General features: G+C 36.1%; 1 protein-coding gene across 3 annotated transcripts; it reads left to right on the top strand.

Moving 5' to 3' along the window:
- Positions 1 to 206: 206 nt before the first annotated feature.
- Positions 207 to 24,765, top strand: LOC126817539 (elongation of very long chain fatty acids protein 7). 3 transcript variants are annotated; one of them, XM_050544593.1, is made up of 9 exons: positions 207 to 295; positions 2,714 to 2,820; positions 14,775 to 14,828; positions 15,867 to 16,054; positions 16,546 to 16,626; positions 18,425 to 18,481; positions 19,823 to 19,937; positions 20,710 to 20,837; positions 21,654 to 24,765. In XM_050544593.1, the coding sequence occupies exons 3-9, from the start codon at positions 14,783 to 14,785 to the stop codon at positions 21,861 to 21,863; spliced, it is 825 nt and encodes a 274-aa protein (XP_050400550.1). In that variant the 5' UTR covers positions 207 to 295; positions 2,714 to 2,820; positions 14,775 to 14,782; the 3' UTR covers positions 21,864 to 24,765. The 3 variants fall into 3 exon arrangements, with proteins under 3 accessions (XP_050400550.1, XP_050400551.1, XP_050400549.1); XM_050544594.1 differs by lacking the exon at positions 2,714 to 2,820 and having other exon boundaries at positions 231 to 295; XM_050544592.2 differs by lacking the exons at positions 207 to 295; positions 2,714 to 2,820 and adding an exon at positions 12,156 to 12,585.
- Positions 24,766 to 25,790: the final 1,025 nt, after the last annotated feature.

Genomic DNA, 25,790 nt, shown 5'->3' with positions numbered 1-25,790 from the left:
TTGTGTACCAAACAATATTAGAATTAACTGCAATCATTCTTGTTTATTATATATTATGGGATATTCACTTCCAATGAAAATGCAGAATATTAATAAAAATGTCTAGAAAACAAAAACAATTCCGCACAGATGTTGTCAGTGAAGTAGCAACAGCCGTTTACATGCACTGATTGATCGATTTCAAATAAATTCATACCACATATGAGCTATATATATCAGATAGATCTCATTCACCGTGTACACAGCAGGGTTTTAACAATATTGTATGGGATATATTCGCCTTGTTTCTCAATAGGTAGGTGAAAAACCTTATATTGTTCATTAATTAAAACATCCTTATTTGAATTTCAGTATCGCTGAGGTCTAGTTTTTGCCAAACATTATATAATTGGAATATTTCTCATAAAGCGTGAAATTTATGGCCCTTATATTAATTAAAGGACTGGTTTAAAGGGGTGGGGTAGGGTTGGGGGTGGGTACTGGGACCGGGAACCTCTCCCCACAATATTTGCAATGGATTTAAGTTTAAGCATCTTCAGCATTAGAATTGTCAACAAAACAAAATATCCCATACAAGTCATGTTTATGAATAGTCTAAACCAGTCATAATATTAAAAATCTTTGCTCCTCGGTAGAAACGTAGGGTTCGGTGTATCCTAAATTATTATTACTGTGGCTCAGTGAGTGAGGCGCTGGCTCACTAACCAGTAGGTCCTGAGCCCTCGGAATTTTCAAGCGTGGTTTCCTCTTGTCAGTGGATGCAGGGTGGAGGGTCTGACAAGGGCAGTGACTAGTCGCTCAGATGTGACAAAAAAAACCAAGGTCCCATGTACATGTTTGCATGCACGTAAAAGAACCCTTGACAGTTGGAATTCGAAATAAGAGATGGCAGTAGCGATCTGTGCCCGGGCAACAGTTTCCTCATAGCATAACTGTATTTCGTACACCCGTCTTCGTTAGCCCAGTCGGTGCAGAAAAGTGGGACGTTAAACCGCGTTTCATTTCATTTCTAAAATTATTATTCATACTTTTCATTACATCGGCACTTAGATATTCAATGTAATAAAACTCCCTTATGCTAATGGAATATATGTGGCGGATTTTACCTGATACAAAACATAGCCTATATTTTTGCCTATCATACTGTACATGTGGAAAGAATATTGCTTCTGAAGGTGCTAGTCTATATATTGATCCGTTGCAGGAAAACATAAATCGCTAGGCCTATATACAGGTAATGGTGCTTATCTATTTTTTTTAGTTGTAACTATAGTGATGAAGGCTATATTTTCAAGATAATATTGTGATCACGTGATAACCATTTTAAAACCGGGAAGCAGTGACTAGATCGTTCTGTGATCAACATGGCCGTAACAATGAGTGAACGAGAGTGGTTTGTGTAGAGACATAAATATGTACTGAATTTTAATCTATGAAGTCGGCAATATAATTACATGACAAATAAATAAATACGACGTAAGTCGTCGACAGGACACGTGCTATACATACCACTGGATAAAATGACATGACGTTTCAGCTAACTTCCAGTATAGCCTACTCCCGTATGACTTCACATCCGGCGTCAGTAATGCCAAAAGGATGATCCCTTTGCGTGTTTTTATTGTTTTAAAACAAACACAAGTTGGTTAATTAGATTAGATTGTAACAAATGCATTTCAGTGAGAATCAAGAAATGAAATGGGGTTTAACATCCTACTTTTTTGCGCCGTCTGGGCTTCTGAAAACTCGCATACAGTGTGTTGTGAGGGAAATTGTGCCCGGACAGCGACGTCACGGCCTACTCTTATTTCGAATTCCAACTGACAGGGGTTCTTGTACGTGCACGCCAATGTCACTGTGTACACGGGACTTTGGTTTTTCGTCCTATCCGAACGATTAGACACTGTCCCTGCAAGGTCTGAAAAGTGGAAACCACGCCGGAACTTTCTCGGCCTACATCGGGAGCGAACCCGAGATCTTCTGTTTAGCGAGGCTATTATTTTATGTACCCAGTATATATCTGAAATATTTTTGTCCCCCGTCTGTCTGTCCGTCACATTTTTTGGGACACAATAACTCATCTTTTAATTGAGCTAGAATGTTCAAACTTGGTGTAGTGTTTATTAGGTCGATGCCTTGATTGAGTTCGAAGAGAGCATTTTCTGCTCAGGGTAAGCAGCGATATAAGCAATTTGATTGGTTGATGCTTTGGGACACAATAACTTTAGTTCTGATTAAGTGAGAGTGATCAAACTTGGCGTATAGTTTCATTACATCAATACCTTGACTAAGTTTGATATTAAACATTTTCTGCTCAGGGTAAGCAGAGCGATAAGTAAGTCGGCTTATAATCCACTAAAGATCGCAGGCTAGCGATGCCATCTAGAGTTGATTATGGTCTGGATTGGTCTAATTAATAATTTAGATAACATATCAGGCCTAAAGAAAGACCTGCAATAGACAGATTTAGCTCTTGCATAATGTATGTTTAATTTACAGAAAATATGAAGTTAATATCGAGTGCTCATTAATTCGCCCCTATTTCATCAATAGATCAGTGATATTAGTAGCCAAGCGAATATGCCAAGAATCTGGCAATGCGTGCCTTTCAGGGAAATTGTATAATGAATGTCGACAACATTAAATTAGAGGAGTGACACTTATTTTAAGGATAATTATAATGCATGTATAAATTATTATTCACCCTTTTCAGATAAATTCAGATTGTTAGAGTTTCTAATGGAAATCTGTTACACATTTCTTCGATTAACCGTGCTACGGCCATACAGTGTTATATTATGCTGATATATGAAATATAAAGTAGGTATAACCAGATGGAATTTTGTGATAGAAACAGTAACAGATGTCAGTAGTGTGACAGTCTTACTAATAATGATATGAAGTATTCTAATACAATCGCCCTGGGGACATTTACAATCAGTTGACGCTTATATGAAAATCAACAAACAATTAGTTTTGGCTTTGGTGAACAATAAACGTCCCAATGAAATAACGACATTATCTGAGACGCACACCTCCCCACAAAATGGAAAAAAAAAATCTATAACACAATGTTGTTTTTTTTTGCTTTCTGTTTCTGTGTACTGTTGATTTATCTGACATACTTTGGTAAGACAGAATTCTATGTAATAATGCAGCCCACTATAAATTACGCAAATCCTACCACTTTTAAGTTGACATAATTACAACCATGTGATGATGAAAAGGCTGACTCATATGTCACTGGTTAAAACCTGTGCGTAACTTTTTTGATAATGAACAAAAGTCGCAACAAACTATATATATTCAAACATAATACACTATGTGTGTTTTAAGGGTGGGCCCTAGTACCTTGTTCGTTTAACGTCCTTTTTTCCGATAGCTACGTAATAGGGGTGTGTGGTAGGAGAGGGGGTTATTGCTATAATTTTATGGGGTACATAGGATGGGGTGTTACATTTTTGTAATTATACCATTATTATTGTATGTCAATTATATCTATCAACATTTTTATCAACATCTTTTCTCGTATCGTTTTTCTATATACATGTAGTTATGGTCGTTGGTTTTAATATTATACAATATTGTTTACGAAGTGTTGTAGACATGTTCTGTTTTAGTGGGCAGATTTGTAAACAGGCTCATGACTAAACATTATATTTATCCATTGATCTGGAATGTCGACCCCTTTTATCGCATGCTATTCATACGATATATCTAGTAACTAATTCAAACATGCAGTGTGACTTTATTATTCGTTACATGCTTAGCATAACTTGAACATTTCAATATTTTTATACCGACAACTATCACTCGTTCGGAAAGTGTCCCGCGCAAATCACTGTTGTAACCATTGATTGGTAATTCACTCTCTTAGTTACAATTCGCTTTATACCTTTGTTGGTATATCCACAACATTCGAATACACACGCATGGCATCTTTACATCTACTCTAGATAATACTTTCCAATTCAAAACAGCTAAAAAGGAGAAGGGCCACGTTTCTTACATTATATCCAAAATTTAAATGATTTCTTAAAGAATTGAAAACATTTTGATTTATTATTAAAGTGGTTTAGCAGTTTAAATTAATCATATTAATGATTAATCAGACTATTCGATGTGTGATAATATATTGACACAAATGTTTATTCAGACGATGCGACGCGTGGTATATTGGCGCTACTAGTGTGGGAGCTAGGTCAAGTTTTATCTCAAATTTGCGTAAACTATAAGTTTGGTTAAGTGTTCACAAAATATGGATTTCTAGCGTTTTTCATTTATGTGCTTTAGTCAGTAGCAGATCTAGAAGCCGAGAATAGGTGTGTGTGTTTGGGGGGGGGGGGCAGTTCCAAATCTAGGGCGCCATCCACAATCCCACCCCACGATGAATGTCAACAAAATACTGATACTGGCTATAACACTGATCAACCTGGAGTAGGGGGGCGGGGCCTTCTTCCCCTGAGAATATTTGAAAAACTGAGTCAATGTCCTGGCATTTGAGGTCTTTGCTGGGAGCAAATTTTAATTCTCGTGTAATAGGACCAGAAGTGGGAGTCAGTGGGACAGAATCTCGAGACCTGCCTGTCAGTTCCACATCTTCTGTAAGTTGACTCAATAACAAACCTAACGATTCGGCCATCCATCCCCACCCCAAAGTGTTGACAGGACATTTGTACAGTCTGTTGCCCAACGAACAGTAGTCCAGGCAAGATAGCATAAGTGCAATAGAAACCCGTGGTCAAATTGGCCAAAATCCAAAATGGCCGCTGGTTTTGGCTTCCAATTTCCACAAAATTATCATAATATGATCGAGTTTGGTATCACAATATACGTTTTCGGGGTAACTGAATCCATCTCCATACACACTTTTGTGATAAGTCAATATTAGGGTTATTCAAAATGGCGGTCAGTCTTGGCGGGAAAATTCGAATTTTACATAAGGATCAAGTAGCTTGATTTAGTGATTAAGTGATTCCCCTGTGTCAATATAGGAAGAATTCCATTTAGGGATTTAGATTTCTGATTAGGGATAGAAGATTAATGATACACTTAACTTAGACCTAATACAATGATAGGGGTATGTCGACTGTGGCCACTCCCAGGTCACTGCGGAAGCTGATCATGCCTTTTGAAGCACGTTCACAAAATGATTCAATTGTTGAGACACAGATGGATACAGCATCGCCTGTTTGTCAGATATGCAGTGAACCATATGATAATTAACAGCCCACCTTTATTCCGAAAATAACGGGTATTGGGGGCTAAGCTGAGAAATTATGGTCGTGATTTTAAACTCGGTGAAAAATAACATGTGGAATGTCGCAACTTTCACTTGCACAATGTTGTAACGCTATTGAAGTGGAGGAGCATGTATCAAGGTCTAGACTGTCCGTGGTACCAAAATTCATTTTTGCGGACCGATGTCTCTTACATGATCTGTTGGAAAGACTAACAGAGGGTCCATTACAACAGATATAATCGGTGACCGCTGTTACAACACCGATTTTTTAGACATGCCAAGACTGGACAATAGACAACTGGACATTAATCTAGTTGTATTTTACAAAATATCAACATTGAGGCTGGTGTCTCTAAATAGATGATACTCGTTAATTACTTGCACATTTAACATATTTATAAAGCATCTAGCATTGAAATTGCACATCACTCTGTGTAACCTAAGCAAAAAATCTCATTGCAGAGTCGTGCTTGGCAGGTAGTCAACCGCCTACCTTGCCCTCATAAATGCAAAAACAGAAATTTGAAATGGTTGATAACGCTCAAATCCCATGAGATTTTCTACCTGGGTATAGGGGAGTGGGTGGATGTGACTATGTGCGCTCCCTTCCGAAATTGTCCCCTCGAATTTCGAAAGATTTACCTTAAATAGTCAAGGAAATGTCCACCCTAATGAAAACAGTGTGCCCCCCTTTTCTGCTGCCCTTCCCTTGTTCAAACAAAACCCAGAGATACTAAAAACCAATCGCACTCAATGTACGTACAGATTTTCTCCATTGATGTAAGGGCCCCATGCAAGCTCTATCAGACGCTAATTTCCACGGATGACTTCCAGCATAGATTTCAAGGTCGGATTATTATGTCCATAGTATTCAAATCAATTAATTTGTCTTAATTTTATTTATTTATTTAAATGAATTTATAAAAATTGCAACACGGGAACGTTTTTGCCGATTAGCATATTCAATGCCAATACCTTAACCGGCACCACGAGCTCTATTGACATTTAATCTGTCACCACTAACTACCTTGGCCTGGCCTAAAGTGTATCTCGATGGTCTTCTCGTTCTTGGGGTTGTCAGTCTACTTTCAATTCTACCCCCAACCCTCCCCTCATTAGGGAACAGAATGGACTTAATCATAATCCCTTAACCAAGTGTCAATGTATGGTATGTCATGGCTCACATATACGTCAATTTGATTCTATACCATGTGCAACAGAACTCAGATTTTCACGAAATTTAGTTGATACTTGATGTGTGCCATAGTATTAATCTTCAAATCTCCAATGAGATTTCCACATGTGATGACCCAGGGGGACCAGTTAATTACCAAGATGAGAAAATGTGTCAAAAATGGAATCAGCTGCCTCCAAAACGGACATTTTGACATCAAGTGTTGTCATTTTGTAAAATTCGAATTTTCCCGCCAAAACTGACCGCTATTTGGAATTTTTTCCCAATATTGACTCCGCGGTATAACTAATCCTCAAAATGTGTATGGAAATGGATTCAGCTACTCCAAAAGGATATATTTTGATACCAAACTCGATCATATTATGATAATTGGATAAAAATTGGCATTTTCCAGTCAAAACTGGCGGTCATTTTGGATTTTTGTCAATTTGACCCATTTGGGCACGGATTTCGGACTGGGATTTTCTTTTCTTGTGGTGATAATATACGTCTCGACCGACCACATTGCATTGCTATCTGTAATTTTTTCGCGTCATCTCAGCACTATCATATTCGCGGTTATAGTGAACCACCCAATTAGTAGTAACCAGGCATTTTAACTCAATTTCGCACCATTCCGGGCAATTCCTGCAATAGAAATGCCGACTTATTGTAATATCAATGAAATAGTTTAGAATTAATAAATAAGCCAATGTTGTACCTCTTTGGTCGGACTTTTCACCGACGAAGCATGGGGACGCCTGACTTTCTCGGGAAATGATGGTGACCTACACATTGTTTCTGACGACTTTGTTGAGGGTGTTTTTGGCACTTTAAATTGTGCGAAATCTAGTTATTTTTTGCTAATGATTCGCCGACTCGGGGAATTATTGTTCACAAATTTCTTCTGTCTCCGTGAACAAAATGTCTACTACAAATTGCAATGTGTCAACGAGCACATTATGGTGTTTCCATGCCTTTTTATCTTTTAAATTCCGAAGATAGAAAAATTTAACATCCTCTGGGTGTTAATATGTTGGAGTTTTTTTCCTTTAAAAGCACCTATATAATACGCTTGACGAACCATTTTAATCAACTTTTTTATTTTAGAAATAGAAATATTTTCCAATGTAACGTTGACCTGTACCATCATGTGTACTGCAGGAAGTTGCCAAGATCAAGTGTGCATGACGTCACGCCATCCTTTTCTAAGATCACTATATTATAGACCTTTCACTAAAATTTATGCTTGATAACGTTAAGAGGATACCTGTCGAAACGTTGTGCTTTTAGAATAAAACTAGTGATTGATCTCCCATTTAATTGTGTTATTTTTAATGTGAAAATACTGCTGCTGGGTTGGGGTTTTTTTAAATCTCGACTCAAGATTTCGTCATCTGACGTAGGTGTTACGCAGCGTCACTGTGGCGTCACCACGGAATCACCCTACACATTGACCCTACACACAACCTACGCCAGGGTAACGTAGGCCCGTGTGAGACAGACTTTAGACATTAAAGTATGTATATTTCATTAGTTAGATTAAACATGCATTATACCAAGAGCTAAATCTGCCTATTGCAGATCTTTCTTTAGACCTGAAATGTTATCTAAATTATTTATTAGACATTTATTAACTTACCAAAACCATAATCAACTTTCGATGCCATCGGATGCCTGCGATATTTCGTGGGTTCAAATACGTTTTTTTGCTGGATGCGGTTACGGTAAAAAATGGATAATTGAGACATTGTTTATTACAACGGTATTAATGACAATCGAGGCTAGCTTTTATTATATCGCCGATTTCTTGGCCCAGATTCAGAGTGAAGTAATTTGACTGAAATTTTCAAAATATTCTCTTTTCAATATCTGTTTTTAACTATTATAGCGAGAACTTTCAGCTCTTTATCTAATCTTACCTATTGTCGCTTTAAGTACAAAAAGATATTGTTTTTCATCTAGTGAGACTGTATACACGTAGATTTATTCTTTTCACGATTAAACGAGCTAGTAAATATTATTGAGGATCATCCATAAATTATTGTAGACCATATAATACTTTATCTTATCTATTAATAGGTCAGTGGTAATCGCCATATAAATCATAAGAATTACACTTAGTTTAATTTTAGTACGCTATAACAGAAGCACGTGTCGTATCGGAAGACATCAACTCAGAAACATGTGAGTAATTTTATTTTCAAAGGACATCCGTTGGTTCTTAAATGTACAGCAGAAAATGTTAGCCATGTGAAATCCCCAAAATGAGACGTGATATCAGGTGTTTAGAAAGAGTAAATATACCCTGCATTGTGTACCGTCACTACCTATACCTTAAAGATAGATTATGGGAGATTAGATAAAGAACTGGCAGTTCTCACTTTAATAGTTAAAAACTTGATAATGTAAAGGGAATTTGCTGACAATTTCAGTCAAATTGATCCACTCTGAACCGAGAATTTAGCGATTGAATTTTCGTCCTAATCCAGTAAATATCGTAGACTAGCGATGACACCGAGAGTTGATTATTATCTGGATGAGGTAATTAGTCTAATTAATAATTTAGATAACATTTCAGGCCTAAAGGAAGACCTGCAATAGGCAGATTTGGCTCTTGCATAAAGTATGTTTAAAGGAGCGATATGATTTGTACCTGGCGCACCCACCCAGTGGTTTAAATACAAAAGTATAACAACAAGAATTATTGATATTCTCACATCAATTAATCTCCATAATCGCAGACCTTTTCGTCAAAAGGTACGTCGTATGCTTCTGTATACTATAAGTTTATGTGGTGGGGTCTATTTCTTGTGTGATATTTTACGGGAGCATGCCCATCTTCTACCCACATACTTATAATCAAAAGAATTAAGGATATATCGACGTTAAATACTGTCGACGAAATAATTTTCCCGATTTCAGTGATGGTGTTTATTGAATACTTGTCACATGACAACCCTCTAGCGCCGATCCAGGAAGTTTCGGACGGGTTATTGTTTTATTTTTCTTATTAAACTAATGACTTGTTTATATCAGCGCTTGATCTCGAAAAGTGATTAGTATGCGATTTCACATTGATACATCGTCCTTTTATCCGACTTATAATGATATTAATAATTATTCCAAAAGTACATGTATTGAAAATATTTTATCGACCAGAAAAAAAATCTCCACGTGTTCTTAATGGTTATGAATAATTTGACAAAATGTGAATATGATTATCGATTATATTCATCATAATTAATTTAGCCTACATAAAGTGGATTCTATTCTATGTATCTTTCGTTAAATCAATTAAGTCAACGCACCAGCTGATGACAAAGCACAAACTATTACCATATCTAGATTTACAATAATTATACTTAGTAGGATATGTGGAGTTTAACGGGGGTGGGTGTGGTATAGTTACTCATTTTCGAAAATCTGATACTATTTCACTAATGTGGTACTGATTATTTTCACATATTCCACAAATTATAAATTTAATTTTGCCTTTTCGTTAATGGATCTTTGCACTTAATTGTCTCTTCGGATCTATTGCGTACCTATATTGTATTATGCTTATTCTTACTCACCTTCGATTTCCCGGTTGTACGTGACAAGGAGTAGGGTCGCCTGTCCAACCTCGTGGGTTTTCTCCGGGTAATCCGGTTTCCTCCCACTGCTAAAGACCCTTACGCGCAAGCGAATTGTTGAAATAAAAAAAATGAACCATATGTTAGTCCCGAAATGACCTAATTTGTGTCGAGTGGACGTTAAACCCCATCTCTCTCTCTCTCTCTCTCTCTCTCTCTCTCTCTCTCTTACTCACCTGATACCACTTTATAAGTTCACATATATAGCTAACAAATTATGTTGATACCTTGACTATGTAGTACAGCAATCAAGTCATAGATTTTCGATTTGCTTTCCTGTTTCCATGCAGTGTAAGATTTCCGCGTCCTTGTTACCATGTGGTTGGGGTACGCCATTTTCTTTTCAATTTTGCAAAAATGATCATTCATATCTTTAGACGACTGATGCGAAAAATCGTTAAACTGACAACGTTTACCGGAACATTATATCGATATGTAAAGGTGCTGTCAGGCACAAAGTTTCGAAGGGGGAATAATAAAGAAGTCATAAAAATGTTAACAATGTATATTCAGTGCATAAATAGCTCAACACAAAAGCAGATTCAAGGAAATTTACTATTTTCCATATAGACCCTTAATATTTAATCCAGATGATATTGTGATGGTACTCCATACAAAAAGTCTAAAAGTAGTCCCTTGAAAACGGAGGATATTAGAAAAAAAATAGTTTGATTACATCTGTCCATTTTAATTTGAATATGAAATATTTATCTAAGAGTATAACATGATTTAGAAATTCTAATTTTGACTTGTTTTCAAATTTATTTATATCATCGTGTAAATTATAATATCCAAAATGTATGACAGCTTGTTTAATAAATTTCATATAGATTCTTTTAGAATAAAATGTCCTTTGGCTTAAATGTATCTGAATGAACAATATAGAATAAATTCAAATTATTTATTATATCAGTATATATTCTTAATTTATAATCATCATTACTCGCACATATCAAGTATTTCGTTTTCAATATTTAATTTGTGATTTCATTAGAAGACTCAAGAATGTGCCTCGGTTTTTTATTATTAAAATTTGTATTTTGGGTTCCTTGCCAGGTTCCCACTCCTGCTCCACTGACAAAGGGAAACCATGCCGGAATACCCCTGCCAAAACCTGGATCCAGGCGTGCAAGTAAACAGAATGTGTGTAACTAGAACGGAGCATTATTCAACACTATCAACGCAGTTTAGGAATAAGGGTGTTGTGTCAAAATCAAAACATACTTTCATAATATAGCGTAATTTGTAAGCACATTCTGTACCACCAATTCTCACTTTCTTAAAATACATTTGCCATTATACCGTAAGCAGATGTAGGGGTTAATATAGGCAGGGGCGTGCGTATCGAATTTGTTTTTTGTTTTTTTTTTTGGTGGGGGGGGGGTGTTTAGGAAACGTGAGACCGACTGATGCAACAGGCCCCTAATACGAGGGACGCAGTCACTAGCCGTACATGGCAGGTGCGAGCTTTCTAGGGAGGTCCGGGGGCATGCTTCCCCTGGGAATTTTTGAATCTAGAATTCTGATGGTCAGAAAACATTTATAACATGAGTAAAATTGAGTACTACCCATGGGAATTCATGTTATTTATTAAGAATTTTGCAAGTAGGTAATGTCTTGGAATTGTGATGAATTAATCACTAATTAATGTGTCAACATACTGTTCACAAAAAATTGCTTTGATCTATTTAGTAAGTCGTTTTCTAGAATAATTTGATTGAAGTGCCTCTCTGATTTTGAAACCGTACTGACGATTTGTTTTGTTTTATTTGTTGCTTTTTGTTTTGGTTTTTTTTTTGTTGTTGCTTTTTTTTTTTTGCTGTTTAATATATTTTGGCATTCTTTCATTTAGTCGCTGATGCATAATTTTGCGGCCGACTGCACTTAATTATTTCATTTCCTGGGGGAAATACCCCCACCCCCACCCCCACCCCCGCATTTACCCCCTTGAATTGTATGTAGTTCGTCTATTTATACCAATTCTCTCTGTGTCTCTTTTCTCCCCCTTTGCATGCTCATTTCTGTTGATTTTTGGTCTGGAATGGATGAAGAGGGTTTGAATTAACATTTTCTGCCAGGTAAATATTCATGATTTGGAGGCGGAAGGATAACGGGGTTATCAGGTTGGCTACGGTGATATGTACGGCAACTAGTTACATGTTTGTAGTATGCTTCTTCAAGTTTGTGTATCTCAAAATACAAATTTTAGTGCAAAGACATGACTATTTGTTCCTCTGTCTGTAGTGAAAAGCATTCAGCCCAACCAAAATTTGGGGAAAAGATGGAGGTGGGCAAAGAGGCCAGAATTAACATTGAAGTCAATGTGGAAATTAATGGTGGTCTGCCTCCATAAAGGAGCATGTGGAGTGATTCGGAAACAGAAACCACCAAGAGCAAATATGTGCGAGGGCGTTGTTTACTATGAATGTCACGTGACCTAGTATATTTTCGGTTAATTGATGGAGATAACACCATACGTAGAAGAAAGGAGGATATAGCGGTATAAATCATACTGAAGTGTATCATTAGGGGTAAAATATGCATTTTTTTTTTGTGTGTCTTTTTAAACGCCGTGAATGAAAATAAGTAAATAAATACACGAAAAAATATGACACAATTATGCAAAGATTATACTTTTTTAATAACATAGGACGACGATGTAACTTCAGGGAATTCTGAGTTTAAATTTTGTGTGATATATACATATATGTGGTATATGTTTGTGTAGGCCTAGCGTAAAGTGTATCGTGTCAACGACATGGATGTATGTCGAATATGTCGACTACTATTTTAAGACCTCACTTTATTATAGTCAGGTGAACTTCATATGACACTACAGTCAGTCACAGAAACAGGACAAATAGTGAGCGACCGTCTGTTATTTTCTCTGTTGTTATTTTGAATATTTGCAGATAAAAGTTCCCATTTCTTAGTCGAAAGTAATTAAGGGTGTCGATTAAAAGAAAATAATACCCGGTATGGTAGTAGGCTTTATGCGATACTACTATTTATATACATTATACTGTAATGTTTTATACACTTCAATGAGTCCAAAGGTCGCCGTTCCGTGAATTTGAGATTAATGAGCTGTATCTCGGGATAATTTAATATTTACTGACATCAGTGACCAGGGCAACTCAATACTACAATTCACTATTTTTTAATTCAGGCTAGACTATGGTATTTCTATTTCATTATGATCTGTTAGGGAGTGTCCTATGTATCACTGACTAAATCATTTGCACATAATAACGGTATAAAACGCTTTTCTTGTGTTCAATAGAACTAAGACTTTTTGTCCCCCGCCTTTCGAAGAAAGCAGGGGACTATTAAAATGGGTTCGTCCGTCTGTCTGTCAGTCCGTCTGCCTGTTGGTCCGTCCGTCCGTCTGTCTGTCCGTCACACTTTTTGGGACACAATAATTCTTCTAATTGACCGAGAATGTGCAGACTTGGTGTAGGTGTTTATTAGGTCAATGCCTTGAAGGAGTTCGAAGATGAGCATTTTCTGCTTAGGGTAAGCAGAGATAAGCAATTTGATTGGTTGATGCTTTGGGACACGATAACTATAGTTCTAATTAAGTGAGAGTGATGAAACTTGGTGTATAGTTTCATCACATCAATACCTTGACTAAGTTCGATAATGAGCATTTTCTGCTCAGGGTAAGCAGAGCAATAAGCAATTTGATTCGCCGAGACTTTGGAACTCAATAACTCTCCTTCTAATTGTGCTAAAATATTCAAACTTGGCGTAAGTGTTTATTAGGTCAATGCCTTGATGGAGTGTGAAGATGAGCATTTTTTGTTTAGGGTAAGTAGAGATAAGCAATTTGATTGGTTGATGCTTTGGGACACGATAACTTTAGTTATTATTAAGTGAGAGTGATGAAACTTGGTGTATAGTTTCATTTCATCAATACCTTGACTAAGTTCAATGTTGAAAATTATCTGCTTAGGCTAAGGAGCAATAAGCATTTTGATTGGTCATCACTTTGAAACATAACAACTCTGCTTCTAATTGGGGTAGAATGTTTAAATTTGATGTAGATGTTCGTCTTGACTGAGTTCAATGATTAACATATCGAGCTAAAGCAAAGCAGAGATAAGCAATTTCCTTGGTCGATGCTTTGGGACAAGATAACTTTGATTCTATCTGATAGAGAGTGATGAAACTTAGTGTATAGTTGATAATCAGTTTGATTGCTCGATACTTTTGAAAAAAATAGATGTGCGATTAATTAATAGGTTGCATCTATTTATTTGAGGATTTCGGCGGGGGACATCAGCCTCACTGTTGGCTTGTTTCTATTTGAGAATCAATCATGGTGACATTTTCAAGTGAGGTAAACTTGGTGTATAGTTATCCATACCTTGACTAAGTTCGATACTGAGCATTTTCAGCTCAGGTTAAGCAGGGTGATAAACTAATGCAAGTAATTAATGAGTGGCATATATTTATTGTGGTATTGAGGTCGACGATTGAAAACATTGGAATTTATCCAGGCGTTAGTGGGCATATTGAAAGGTTGGTTGATAACGCTGAAGTAAAATTGTCTTGTATTTCTTGTCTCTTTAACTTCTAGAAATGGGTGTCGACCCTTTTATCAGGATATGCTAACCTGGTATAACTTGTCATTTGATGATTCAACAATGATAACAATAAATTTTGTGGTATTTTTGTGGAATCGTAAATACGGAATAGGCTTCTTTCTTTTTTTCAGATAACAAAATGGAGTATATTTATGGTATAAACGACCAGATTATCCAGACGACAGGTATTTTGCTTGCTATAAATCTTAACGCCCATAGATCAAGCGACATAGATAGATCTTATAATAACCTACAATTCTACCATCATTATACAATGGTTCATTTCAAGTTGGCCTAATTTTGCACTCGTGGAACACAAATTAAATGATGTTTAACGACGCGTCAGCATGGGGACACACTGTCTTACTGATCTAAAACACGCGTTTTGTCAAGCCACCGATCAATGTTCTGTATCATTAGCAAAGTTTTTGACATAGGGGTAGGGGTCTTTAGCAGTTGGAGGAAACCGGAGAACCCGGAGAAATCCCACGAGGTTGGACAGGCGACCCTATTCCCTGGCACGTACAAGTGGCCAATTCAAACCACGCCCCTTGACTTAATCATATACCTTATGATGCAACGTACGACGCGCTAACCATTCGGCCACCCAACCCCCTCCATCTTACATCGATGTGAAGATCGATGCACGAAACCAGACAATAAATCATTTACCTCTGCATCACCAATTAACTAAATCGCTTTTATTTGGTATAAATAATCAAGCTACATTGAATACTTTTAAATATTACATTTATAAATACTTTGATGTCACAAGTCGTTTCAATATAATCTAAGTCTTTCTTTTGTCTGATCATTTTGGTTAAATTTAGTTACAAAATATCACCTCTGCTGTGCATACAATTTATTTTCTTTATCTGACTAATATGTACACCTGTCATACAAGCTGTTACCAATTCCGAGTTTATCCGTTTGAAATAAGATAGTGTTTCTATGAAATAAAAATAAATCAAACGTACGAATTCAGAAAGATCTATAAACTGCAGCAAGTGGACAGGAAGTGTGCTCTTGTACGTCGCTGCCAAAGTTAAAAGTGAACAAACTGATCACTATAGCAAACAGAACATACTCCTCACAGTGATTCGTTTCATGTATCTACAGTTTTCATTGAATGTTATACCGATCAACACTATCTTGAGGACCATCTAACTTTTGAAATGCTACAATTTCCATGATAATATGATTTCTTTTCTTTCTATTTCTAGATTCGCGTGTAAAAAACTGGTTATTCATGGAATCAGTTTTTCCAACTTTATCAATATTAACAACGTATTACTTCTGCATAATCTATGGACCCAAGTTTATGGAAAATAGAAAACCATTTAATTTAAAGGCTGTATTATTATTGTATAATATAGCAATGATTATCCTCTCTACATATTTATTCTTTGAAGTGAGTCCTTTTATTTATTTTATTTGTGGATTTAATGTAGACCTGGAGATCATTGAGTTATTTATAGTTGTGCACGCCATTCGACCGTATAAAGGTATGTCGCCGACTATCGAGGTGGAGGGGGCGGGGGCTTTTAAAACACCCAAGAAAGAGCCTATCTTGATAAACATTATTAAGTTAAAACGTTAAAAATTTTAACGTAGACTTGGAGATCGTGGAATTGTTTTTAAAAAATATGATAAATATCGCCGAATATCGATAGAAACGGGGATGATCCGTTCATCTATAAAAGACACAAGAAAGAACCCACCTTGATAACAATGAGCAAAAACTATGTTCCTCTCATCCCTAGGACAAGAGTGAAAAAGTAGTAGACAATGACTTTCATCTAATATTCCGAAATATTAATCATTTATATTCAGACTTTATTTTATTGAGCTTCTCCAATCTATCTTGCCTTTATTATTGAACTGAAACCATTTTTGTTGTAGCTTTTAATAGTATCTATACAGGGAGGTTATAATTTAGACTGCCAATTACCAGATTATTCCGATAATCCCTTTGCTATACGGGTAAGTTAAATATATATTAATGTAATATGAATGTATATATTCTGATTTAAATTTCATTTTATTGCAATTTCTAATCAATTATGTTCGGTGAAATTAGTGAACAGTCTAAAGTGAACGACAGTCGTTTACGCCTGCATAGTCCATTCTACAGGTTTTGTTGTGTTGTTTTTTTTGTCCCCCGCCTTTCGAAGAAAGCAGGGGACTATTAAAATGGGTTCGTCCGTCTGTCTGTCTGTCTGTCTGTCTGTCTGTCCGTCTGTCTGTCCTTCTGTCTGTCCGTCTGTCTGTCCGTCACACTTTTTGGGACACAATAACTCTCTTCCTAATTGGGCTAGAATGTTCAAACTTGGTGTATGTGTTGATTAGGTCAATGCCTTGATGGAGTTCGAAGATGAGCATTTTCCGCTTAGGGTAAGCAGAGATAAGCAATTTGATTGGTTGATGCTTTGGGACACGATAACTCTCTTCCTAATTGGGCTAGAATGTTCAAACTTGGTGTATGTGTTGATTAGGTCAATGCCTTGATGGAGTTCGAAGATGAGCATTTTCCGCTTAGGGTAAGCAGAGATAAGCAATTTGATTGGTTGATGCTTTGGGACACGATAACTTTTAATTGAGCTAGAATGTTCAAACTTGGTGTATGTGTTTATTAGGTCAATGCCTTGATGGAGTTCGAAGATGAGCATTTTCCGCTTAGGGTAAGCAGAGATAAGCAATTTGATTGGTTGATACTTTGGGGCACGATAACTCTCTTCCTAATTGAGCTAGAATGTTCAAACTTGGTGTATGTGTTGATTAGGTCAATGCCTTGATGGAGTTCGAAGATGAGCATTTTCCGCTTAGGGTAAGCAGAGATAAGCAATTTGATTGGTTGATGCTTTGGGACACGATAACTTTAGTTCTAATTAAGTGAGATTGATGAAACTTGGTGTATAGTTTCATTACAGTAATACCTTGACTAAGTTTGATAATGAGCATTTTCTGCTCAGGGTAAGCAGAGCGATACGCAATTTGATTGGTCGAGACTTTGGAAAACAATAACTCTCCTACTTTGATTGTTAGACTATAAGTAAAGATATACTGTTTGATTGTTCAATACTTTGTAAAAGATAATTTGTGATAAATTTATATGTGTCCTCTAATTATTTTCCTATTTCGGCGGGGGACATCAGCCTCACTGTTGGCTTGTTTAAATTATTATTATGTTATTTGTGAATCGGACATTTTTAAATACTTCCGCATTGTTTTATGTGGTATTTTTTCTTCGTTCATTACAAATGGCACTCGAAACCATAGAGTACACGACGTCGTGTACTAAAATGTTCATTGTGTCTTAAATATTGGATATTAGGATCCAATATTTTCATGGTAAGATAACATCGATATTGATTGAAATGGAACACTATTTTAAAATTATTATTCGTGGTTTTGGATAATATTGAGTTAGAGATTTAGCTACTTCAATACGCACATTATCTATACATTGATTTTATGGACAGAGCGGGCAATAGTAGATTTTAAAAATACATGAAAAATAAGAATTATACGTTCTAAATAAGAGTAATGTAGTTATATCAGGAGGTCCCTGGTACGACCACAGTGTTGGCCGAGAAAGTTCTTTCCAATGATGCAAGGAGAGGTACCTAGAAAGGGGTAGTATTTAGTCATTCGGAAAACGGATATCCCGTGTACACGTTGGCGTGTACATTAAAGAACACTTACTTGACAGTTGGAATTCGACGAAAAATATATTTTAGAGTTGTATTAAAATTTGTGAAATCTGATCTTATTATTTCAGATGGCTCGGGGACATTGGCTGTATTTTATAACCAAATTAATAGAATTACTAGATACGGTAGGTGTGGAAATATACTTTTATTAAAAACAAAATTAATGATAGGCCAATATTATAGGTCAACAAGCCAGATTGTATCTCAAAACTAAATATTGTGTACTGTTTTAATATAAACATCCGGGGTTTTAAAGAGAACTTCACAAAGACTTGCCTTGTACAATGAAATATCGGAATTATCAGTATTTTATTTATCTAAGACAGGTAAAGATGGCGGCAGGAAAGCAAAATAAAGTAATGTAAACTACAAACAGTTATCACATTTCCCCTTGACAAAAACCTTGTGAACGAGAATAGTCTACTGTTTTTAACACCCCCCCCCCCCCGTTACCATTTTGGGCAGAAATTTGTTTCCTATGAATCATTTGGGCCATGAGATGACGAACCCTATCATGCACAGTAGATGCTACGTACTTGATAGATGTTTCAATTTTTTTAACAGCTTTTGTCAAGCTTGTGAACACCATAGAGGTCAGATTTCTTGAAGGCTACTTTCGTTATCAGTTACATTAGGTCAAAATCCAGCTTTTCCTTTTGGATAACATGCTGTGTGAGCGTATTTCCAGGCTTGTTGTAGCTAACTTTTCTGTTTGCGAAAATTGATCTGTTGTAAATTTACACATCGTGACAACATCATTCTCACATGTTATCATCGTGATCTGATATTGTTATATTTAGAATTGCAAGATTATAGTGTATCTCCCAAAGGAGATTTAGAGCCAATGTGACTCAGCGAGTAAGGCGCTGACTCTCTAACCAGGAGGTAAGGGGGTCGATTCCGGTGTTGGCTAAGAGAGGATTTTCCAGCATGGTTTCCCCTGCCAGTGCTACAATATAGGACCCAATAAAACCAAAAATGACACATCAATTAAATTATGGCATGCGCCACATAAAATTCTACCGAGGGAGGAAACAGAAAACTTTGGTAACATACTTTTTAAAATATTTTTTTTATGAAAAATGTTTTAAATATTATGCACAATACTAATGTGCTGTTTTGAATATAGGGATAATATTGTAGATTACATTATGGATTACTTAAAATCCCATAAAACATTATGGATTACTTACAGTCCCATTCCTTCTTATGCTGTCCTATGAAATCTGTTTCTTCCACTTAATAACCATTTGGCAGCAAAACATCATTTGATGTTTACCTTTTAAGGGTTAGATTCGTCTTTTTTCCAAATTGTTTTTTTAGATGGAGATATCTCGACAACTAATTGAATTAAACATCTCAATTTTTCACAGATTGCCACTTCAGTGATTGAATTGAATGAAACATTGTTACCAAATGACATTGTCTTGATATCTGTAACTCTATGTTTGTATTTTTCATTTCAGATTTTTTTTGTTCTGAGAAAGAAGAATAATCAAATATCAACATTACATGTATTTCACCATTTAATTATGCCATTTAGTTGGCATTTTATTGTGAGATATTTGGGTGGTGGTAGTGGTGAGTTTCACTTGCTTTATTTTACTATAAGACCATGAAATAAAAATTTAAAACGATTTTCTATTAAAACACAATACCTGCGTTCACAGATTTAACATATTTGATGGAATTGGTTAAACAGGTTCAAAATATAATTTGAAAAATATTGTGAACGCTCCAGACAAGTAACTGCTGTGGTCGTATGTTCTGTTACCTTGCAATTCTTACTTATCAATTCTCTGTTCGCTTTGAGGTCTTAGTTTAGATGAAAGGCCTGGCCAGGGTTGTTGGAGAACACTCTAGTAGAGAGTTGCCCACAGGTTTATACTGTAATAAACCGTTGCAGTAGAGTTACATACGGGTTAATACTATAATAAAGTTGGGTGGTTGGAGAACATTCTAGTAGAGAGTAAACAGTTTGATGGTTGGAGAACATTTTAGTAGAGAGTTACATACCGGTTTATACTATAATAAACAGTTAGATGATTGGATAACACTCTAGTAGAGAGTTACATAAAGTCAATGAAAAGAAAATAATCAATTAGATAAATCAAGTCCTGGATGTTATAAAATGGGTACTAATAAAAATGGGGAAACCAAATAGACACTAATCTATGCTTTTTCATTCTAGTCTCCTTGGACCCAGCCAAACCGGTACTGAATCAATCACCGAAATCGACCTCGACACCAACTAGCCGCGTACTTTGGCAACCCCACAAAGAGCACTTTAAACCGGTACCCCAGTAATGTAATCATTGGTAATAGTAAAGACTGACATTTTTTTTATTTTCAGTATTTTTCTTACCAATGATAAACAGTTTTGTACACATATTAATGTATGGATATTATTGCTTGTCTGCTCTGGGCCCTGCGATTCAGCCATACCTATGGTGGAAAAAATATTTAACAAAAATACAAATGGTTAGTATATAGTTTTAATTTCTTAATGAGTATAATATGGGCTTTACCTACCGTAGTTAGAATGTAGGGCGAAAGTTATTTTTAGTCTTTCTCACCCTTTTCCTCCCTTTTGCATGGCGATTTTTGTTGCCATTTTGGTGTAGAATCGCAGAAAAGGGTTTGAAAATATATTTTCTGCCATTTTTTTGGTGAATATTCATGATTTTGAGGCGGAAGGATACAAGACTTGAGAGGTTGGTTAGGTTGAAATGTAGGGTCAAAAATTGCATGTTTACTTTTCTCTACTTCCAGCTTGTGTATCTCAAGTTTTCCATAGTGAACCTCATACGTGCTTTTGGGCAAGAGGTTGCCACATGTTCCTCCATCTGTGATAGAAAGCGTTCTACCAAACGAAAATTTGGGAAAAAGTTAGACCTTGTCTAAGTGACGAGAATTAACATTAACGTCAATGGGGAAATCATTAGAGGTCCCAGATGGGTTATTTCCCCTGAATTAGAGAATCAGCTTCAGACCAACTGATTTATACTCTTGCTTACTTAGAGTCACATCTTAATGTTAGTTTTTGAAAGATTTTCCACTTTACACGCGCCTGTGGTACTGGCACCAATCAAAGGGAAAGTAGTGTTCATGCGATTGTCGGCTTTGCCAAGCTTTGTTTAAACACAATTTCATATTCCTCTCTAGTCATGGGATGGGATGGGGGATTGGTAGGGTTCTCATATGTGGAATAGCAGAATGCCTCTCTTCATCGAAAACTGGGACTGTTTGAAATTTGAAATACCAAGCTTAATTGGATATCTTTTCTTTTTTTTTCAGACCCAGTTTGCTATGATTATTATACACACGGGCTATAATTTGCTTCGCCCAAGTTGCAGATTCCCTAAATTTGTAATGGTTTACTGCATCATTATCACGAGCATTGTGGCAGTCTTGTTTGGAAACTTTTACTATCAAAACTATATAAAAAACAACAGCAAACGTAACGCTAACAATAATAATAATACTAAGAGTAAAAAAAGACAATAGGTTTTTTTTAGGTGATCTGTTTTTAAATAGCCTAGGCAATTGTGGTATAAGACTTTGGATTGTGATCCATTTTTGTTTTCGTCCTGTTGTACCCACGCGAATCAATATTAACTTCTGTTTTCTATGACAACAGCATTTTATAAATCAACAACTTTGTCTGTCTGAGCTTCTAAAAACAACAATCCGTGCGATTTAACAACTTTTCGGGTTGCTTTTATTCTGTTCTTTAGCAGGTTTTACGAAGTAAAAACTTGCATGTTTAGTTAGATCCAAAATACGGTCAGTAGATCCCGAGTTTATGCAAAAAGTAGAAAAAGTACGGAACTACATGCGGTAATCTGAACCGAGAACCGTTACAATCAACTAAATTAAAAATAAAATCGCCGAGTTTTGATAAATTTCGTAACTAAGTAATTTTAAGCTCAAACGCGTAAAGAAAATTTTTTTTCATGGCTTCATTGATAAATAAGTGAATAAATATTGTCATGTGAATGTCTATTATGGGTGATTGTTTGCTTCCTGCAGTGCACGAGCAAGTACGTGACTGAATAGTTTTCATTCTAGAGATGCATCATTCTCACAAGTAGCTTCAGTTTTTTCAGCACAAATATTTGAGGCAGGAAACCACCCTACCTATTACAGTTTACGTTCTATATCGATAAAGAGCCGATGTACAGTGCTAGAGAATACGTTTGTAGTCTTGTTCCCGATTTTGTTTATTATAATTTATTTTATGTTCAACTTCTGATAACTGAATTAATGTGACTTATTTTATGGAAGAGTATCTCTGCCAATATAAAATACTCTTCTAAAATGTCTTTTCGATTGATTAGAATATGTAAACAGTACACTGTACAAAGTTTTAATACCCCTATGGCCGAATGGTTAGCACATACGCGGTGTATCATAAGGTCTATCATTGAGTCTACTGGTGGGGTTTCGAATCCTCGGTTGTACGTGACAAGGAGTAGGGTCGCCTGTCCAACCTCGTGGATTTTCTCCGGGTCCTCTTGTTTCATTCCACTGCTAAAGACCCCTACGCGCAAGCGAATTATTGAAATAAAATTAAACTATGTGTTAGTCCCGAAATGACCTAGTTTGTGTTGAGTGGACGTTAAACCCCATTTCTCTCTCTTTCTTTGCCCTTCACGCTTTCTACATAGCATCTTACGCACAGCACTATCTTTGATATTATGCAAATGTATGATTTCACGTGACTTATTAACATAAACGGAAACGACGCCGAGATAAACCTGGAACAATCTAAGCCAGTATACTATAAGGGTATTCACCACACAATAAGAGGAAATCAAACTGGCACACTATAAGAAATTTGCTGGATGACCGCGATTGCAACGAAATTTCGTGATTGGTATGGCTAATCCGAGCCTTCGACAAATAAGATAAATTGAAAGTATAGTTTATTTTTAGCAATTAGGTTAATGTTTGACAACGACACATTTATTTCGACAAAACAGCGAGGATTTTTCTCCCTCTTCTAAAGCACATAATCATGATTGTGCCAGGAAATAACTGATAGATTTAAAAAAAAAAAAGAGCATACTTTCCAGTGATGTATAACACGATAACTGAAATTTCGTATTACTTTGACATTTTAAGAACTCGCTAACGCCCACCCCTCCCCCTTCTCTCTCTTCTCTCTCTATACATTTCTAATGTAGATATACGGAATTTTGGATTAAGATCTTCATCTTCAGTCCCCCTCACCGCTACATTCAACTTCAACTTCAGTCTCTGTATGAAAATATTATTTGCACGTAATCATGAATGTGCCAGGAAATAACTGATACATTAAAAAAAAAAAGAATACTTTCCAGTGATGTATACCACGATAACTGGAATTTCGTATTATTTTGACATTCTTAACTCTCACCCCCCCCCCCCCACACACACACACACACACACACACACCCACACACACTCGCCACACGGAATTCTGGATTAAGCTCCGCATCTTTAGTCCCCCCCCCCCACTTCCACCATAAGGCGAATTTCGTATTATTTTTTTTGAAATTATAAACACAATGGCCACCGGTATTAGGACTTTTACATTGTACTATTTACATGTAATCGAAAATACATTTTATATTATCAGCGACACCTTTCCATGTTATTTATGAATGTGATGTATGAATGAATACAGCATGGAATTGACATTTCATGGATTCTTTTTCGTGACATGTTTGTGTCCAGTAATATACGGGTTAGTTCCTTTGAAGATTGAAATTATATGCCGTCGGTTCACAGCAGCCATAATTTCTAGCGTGAAGTTTTGCTACATGCCCCCCCCCCCCCAACTACAACCAGTATAAAATACATGAGCATATTTTAAAACAAATTAAGCTTAGTTCCAAACAAAATTTTTGCACCAACTCGATTTAGGGCCAGAAGATAATCGTCATAATTGTTAAAGATACTTTCCCACAAAAGTATATATCGGGTGGTTATTTCCAATAAAAGTGTTTCAATTTTGGTATAGGCTTATATGGAAAGTAGAAACATCCAATCTTACTAGAAAAATACTGGATTCCCTGAAAAACACCCATGGTGCGCATACAGTACAAAAATGTAAGGGTTTCCGTAACCGGCAACCCGACGATTAGGGATGTCTGCTCGAGTGACGTCAGAGTTTGCACGCGAAGATTGTCTAATCTTGATGTATATGTTGATAAACGTGATGGTGAGCTTAAACGTAAAACAGTTTCTGAGATAAAAATCACGGAAAAAGACGTGGGCAGTTGATAATCAGAGAATTAATTAGGCTTCGATATATATATTTTTTTTAAGCAATATTTCAGATTTGTATCTGAATAGGGATTGGGGAACAGGCATAGCCTATGTATTTACATTTTAGAAATAAATAATCAATGTACACGTGAAATTATGATTACAGTGATTGTGTTATAGCTGTCTCTGGAATCGATTTACATTTTAGAAGTAGGCAAGTAATGTACAAGTGAAAATGTATTTACAATAAGTTCGATATTTATGATAAATGGACAGCGATTAAAGACAACATCGTCTCGTATGTGCAATAAATTCTTCCTCGGCTTCGCACCCGTTGCTAGGTACCACGTAAGCCAAGTCCCGTGACTCAGACATGGCTTAGACCTATTTTAATATATTTTTTATAGCAGGGATATTCCCTCGCGTATACAATCTTTTGAGAAGGATTTGAAGCAAATTTTGATAGATTAATTAGTTTGAATATATTTTTAGTCCAAATGTATCATCAAGTCAACCAGTTTATACGTGGCAAGGTATCATTAAGTAAATGCTATAGTTATACAAGGAATTCTGAAGTTGGCATAAATTAAATATTTGCGAAAATACATACCTATTGCTTTCATCATTGGCCAAGACTAGTGCATTGGTTAGATTTTGATGTAAACAAGAATACCCAAAACATAAAGGACATAGCTATACAAGGAATTTTGGAAATCCATTAACGTTACAAGGAGTTATCTTCCTTTATGTCAAATGTCAGCATTTATTGATAACAGTATTTAGTTTAAATAATATTTTTATTCAGTATTTTACTGTTCCGCACTAGGCGTGTGTGTAAAGAAAAATTTGCCCAAGCAGCGACGTTACCGCCTACACTTACTTCGAATTCCAGCGGTTTACGCCCCCTTGTCAGGCCCTCCGTCCTATTTAATTATTTGATTTTATGTCAACTTTAGAATGGTTAGTAGAACTATAGCATTTACTTGACAATTATGACGATTTTCATTTGGCCCTAAATCAAGTTTGGGCAAACATTTTTCTTGGAACTCTTTGATTTTAGTTCCTGATGTTATAAGATGGGAGATGCAATAATCGGCATTGTGTTTCTGAGCAAGAAATTCTGGCTGCAGGCCTATATCTTATAGTGCTATTAAAGAGAGCACAAGAAGGTTTAATTCC

Source organism: Patella vulgata, chromosome 4 (assembly GCF_932274485.2).
Source record: "Patella vulgata chromosome 4, xgPatVulg1.2, whole genome shotgun sequence".
In the NCBI taxonomy this organism is placed as follows: domain Eukaryota; kingdom Metazoa; phylum Mollusca; class Gastropoda; family Patellidae; genus Patella; species Patella vulgata.
This window is presented reverse-complemented; position numbering and strand designations above follow the sequence as displayed.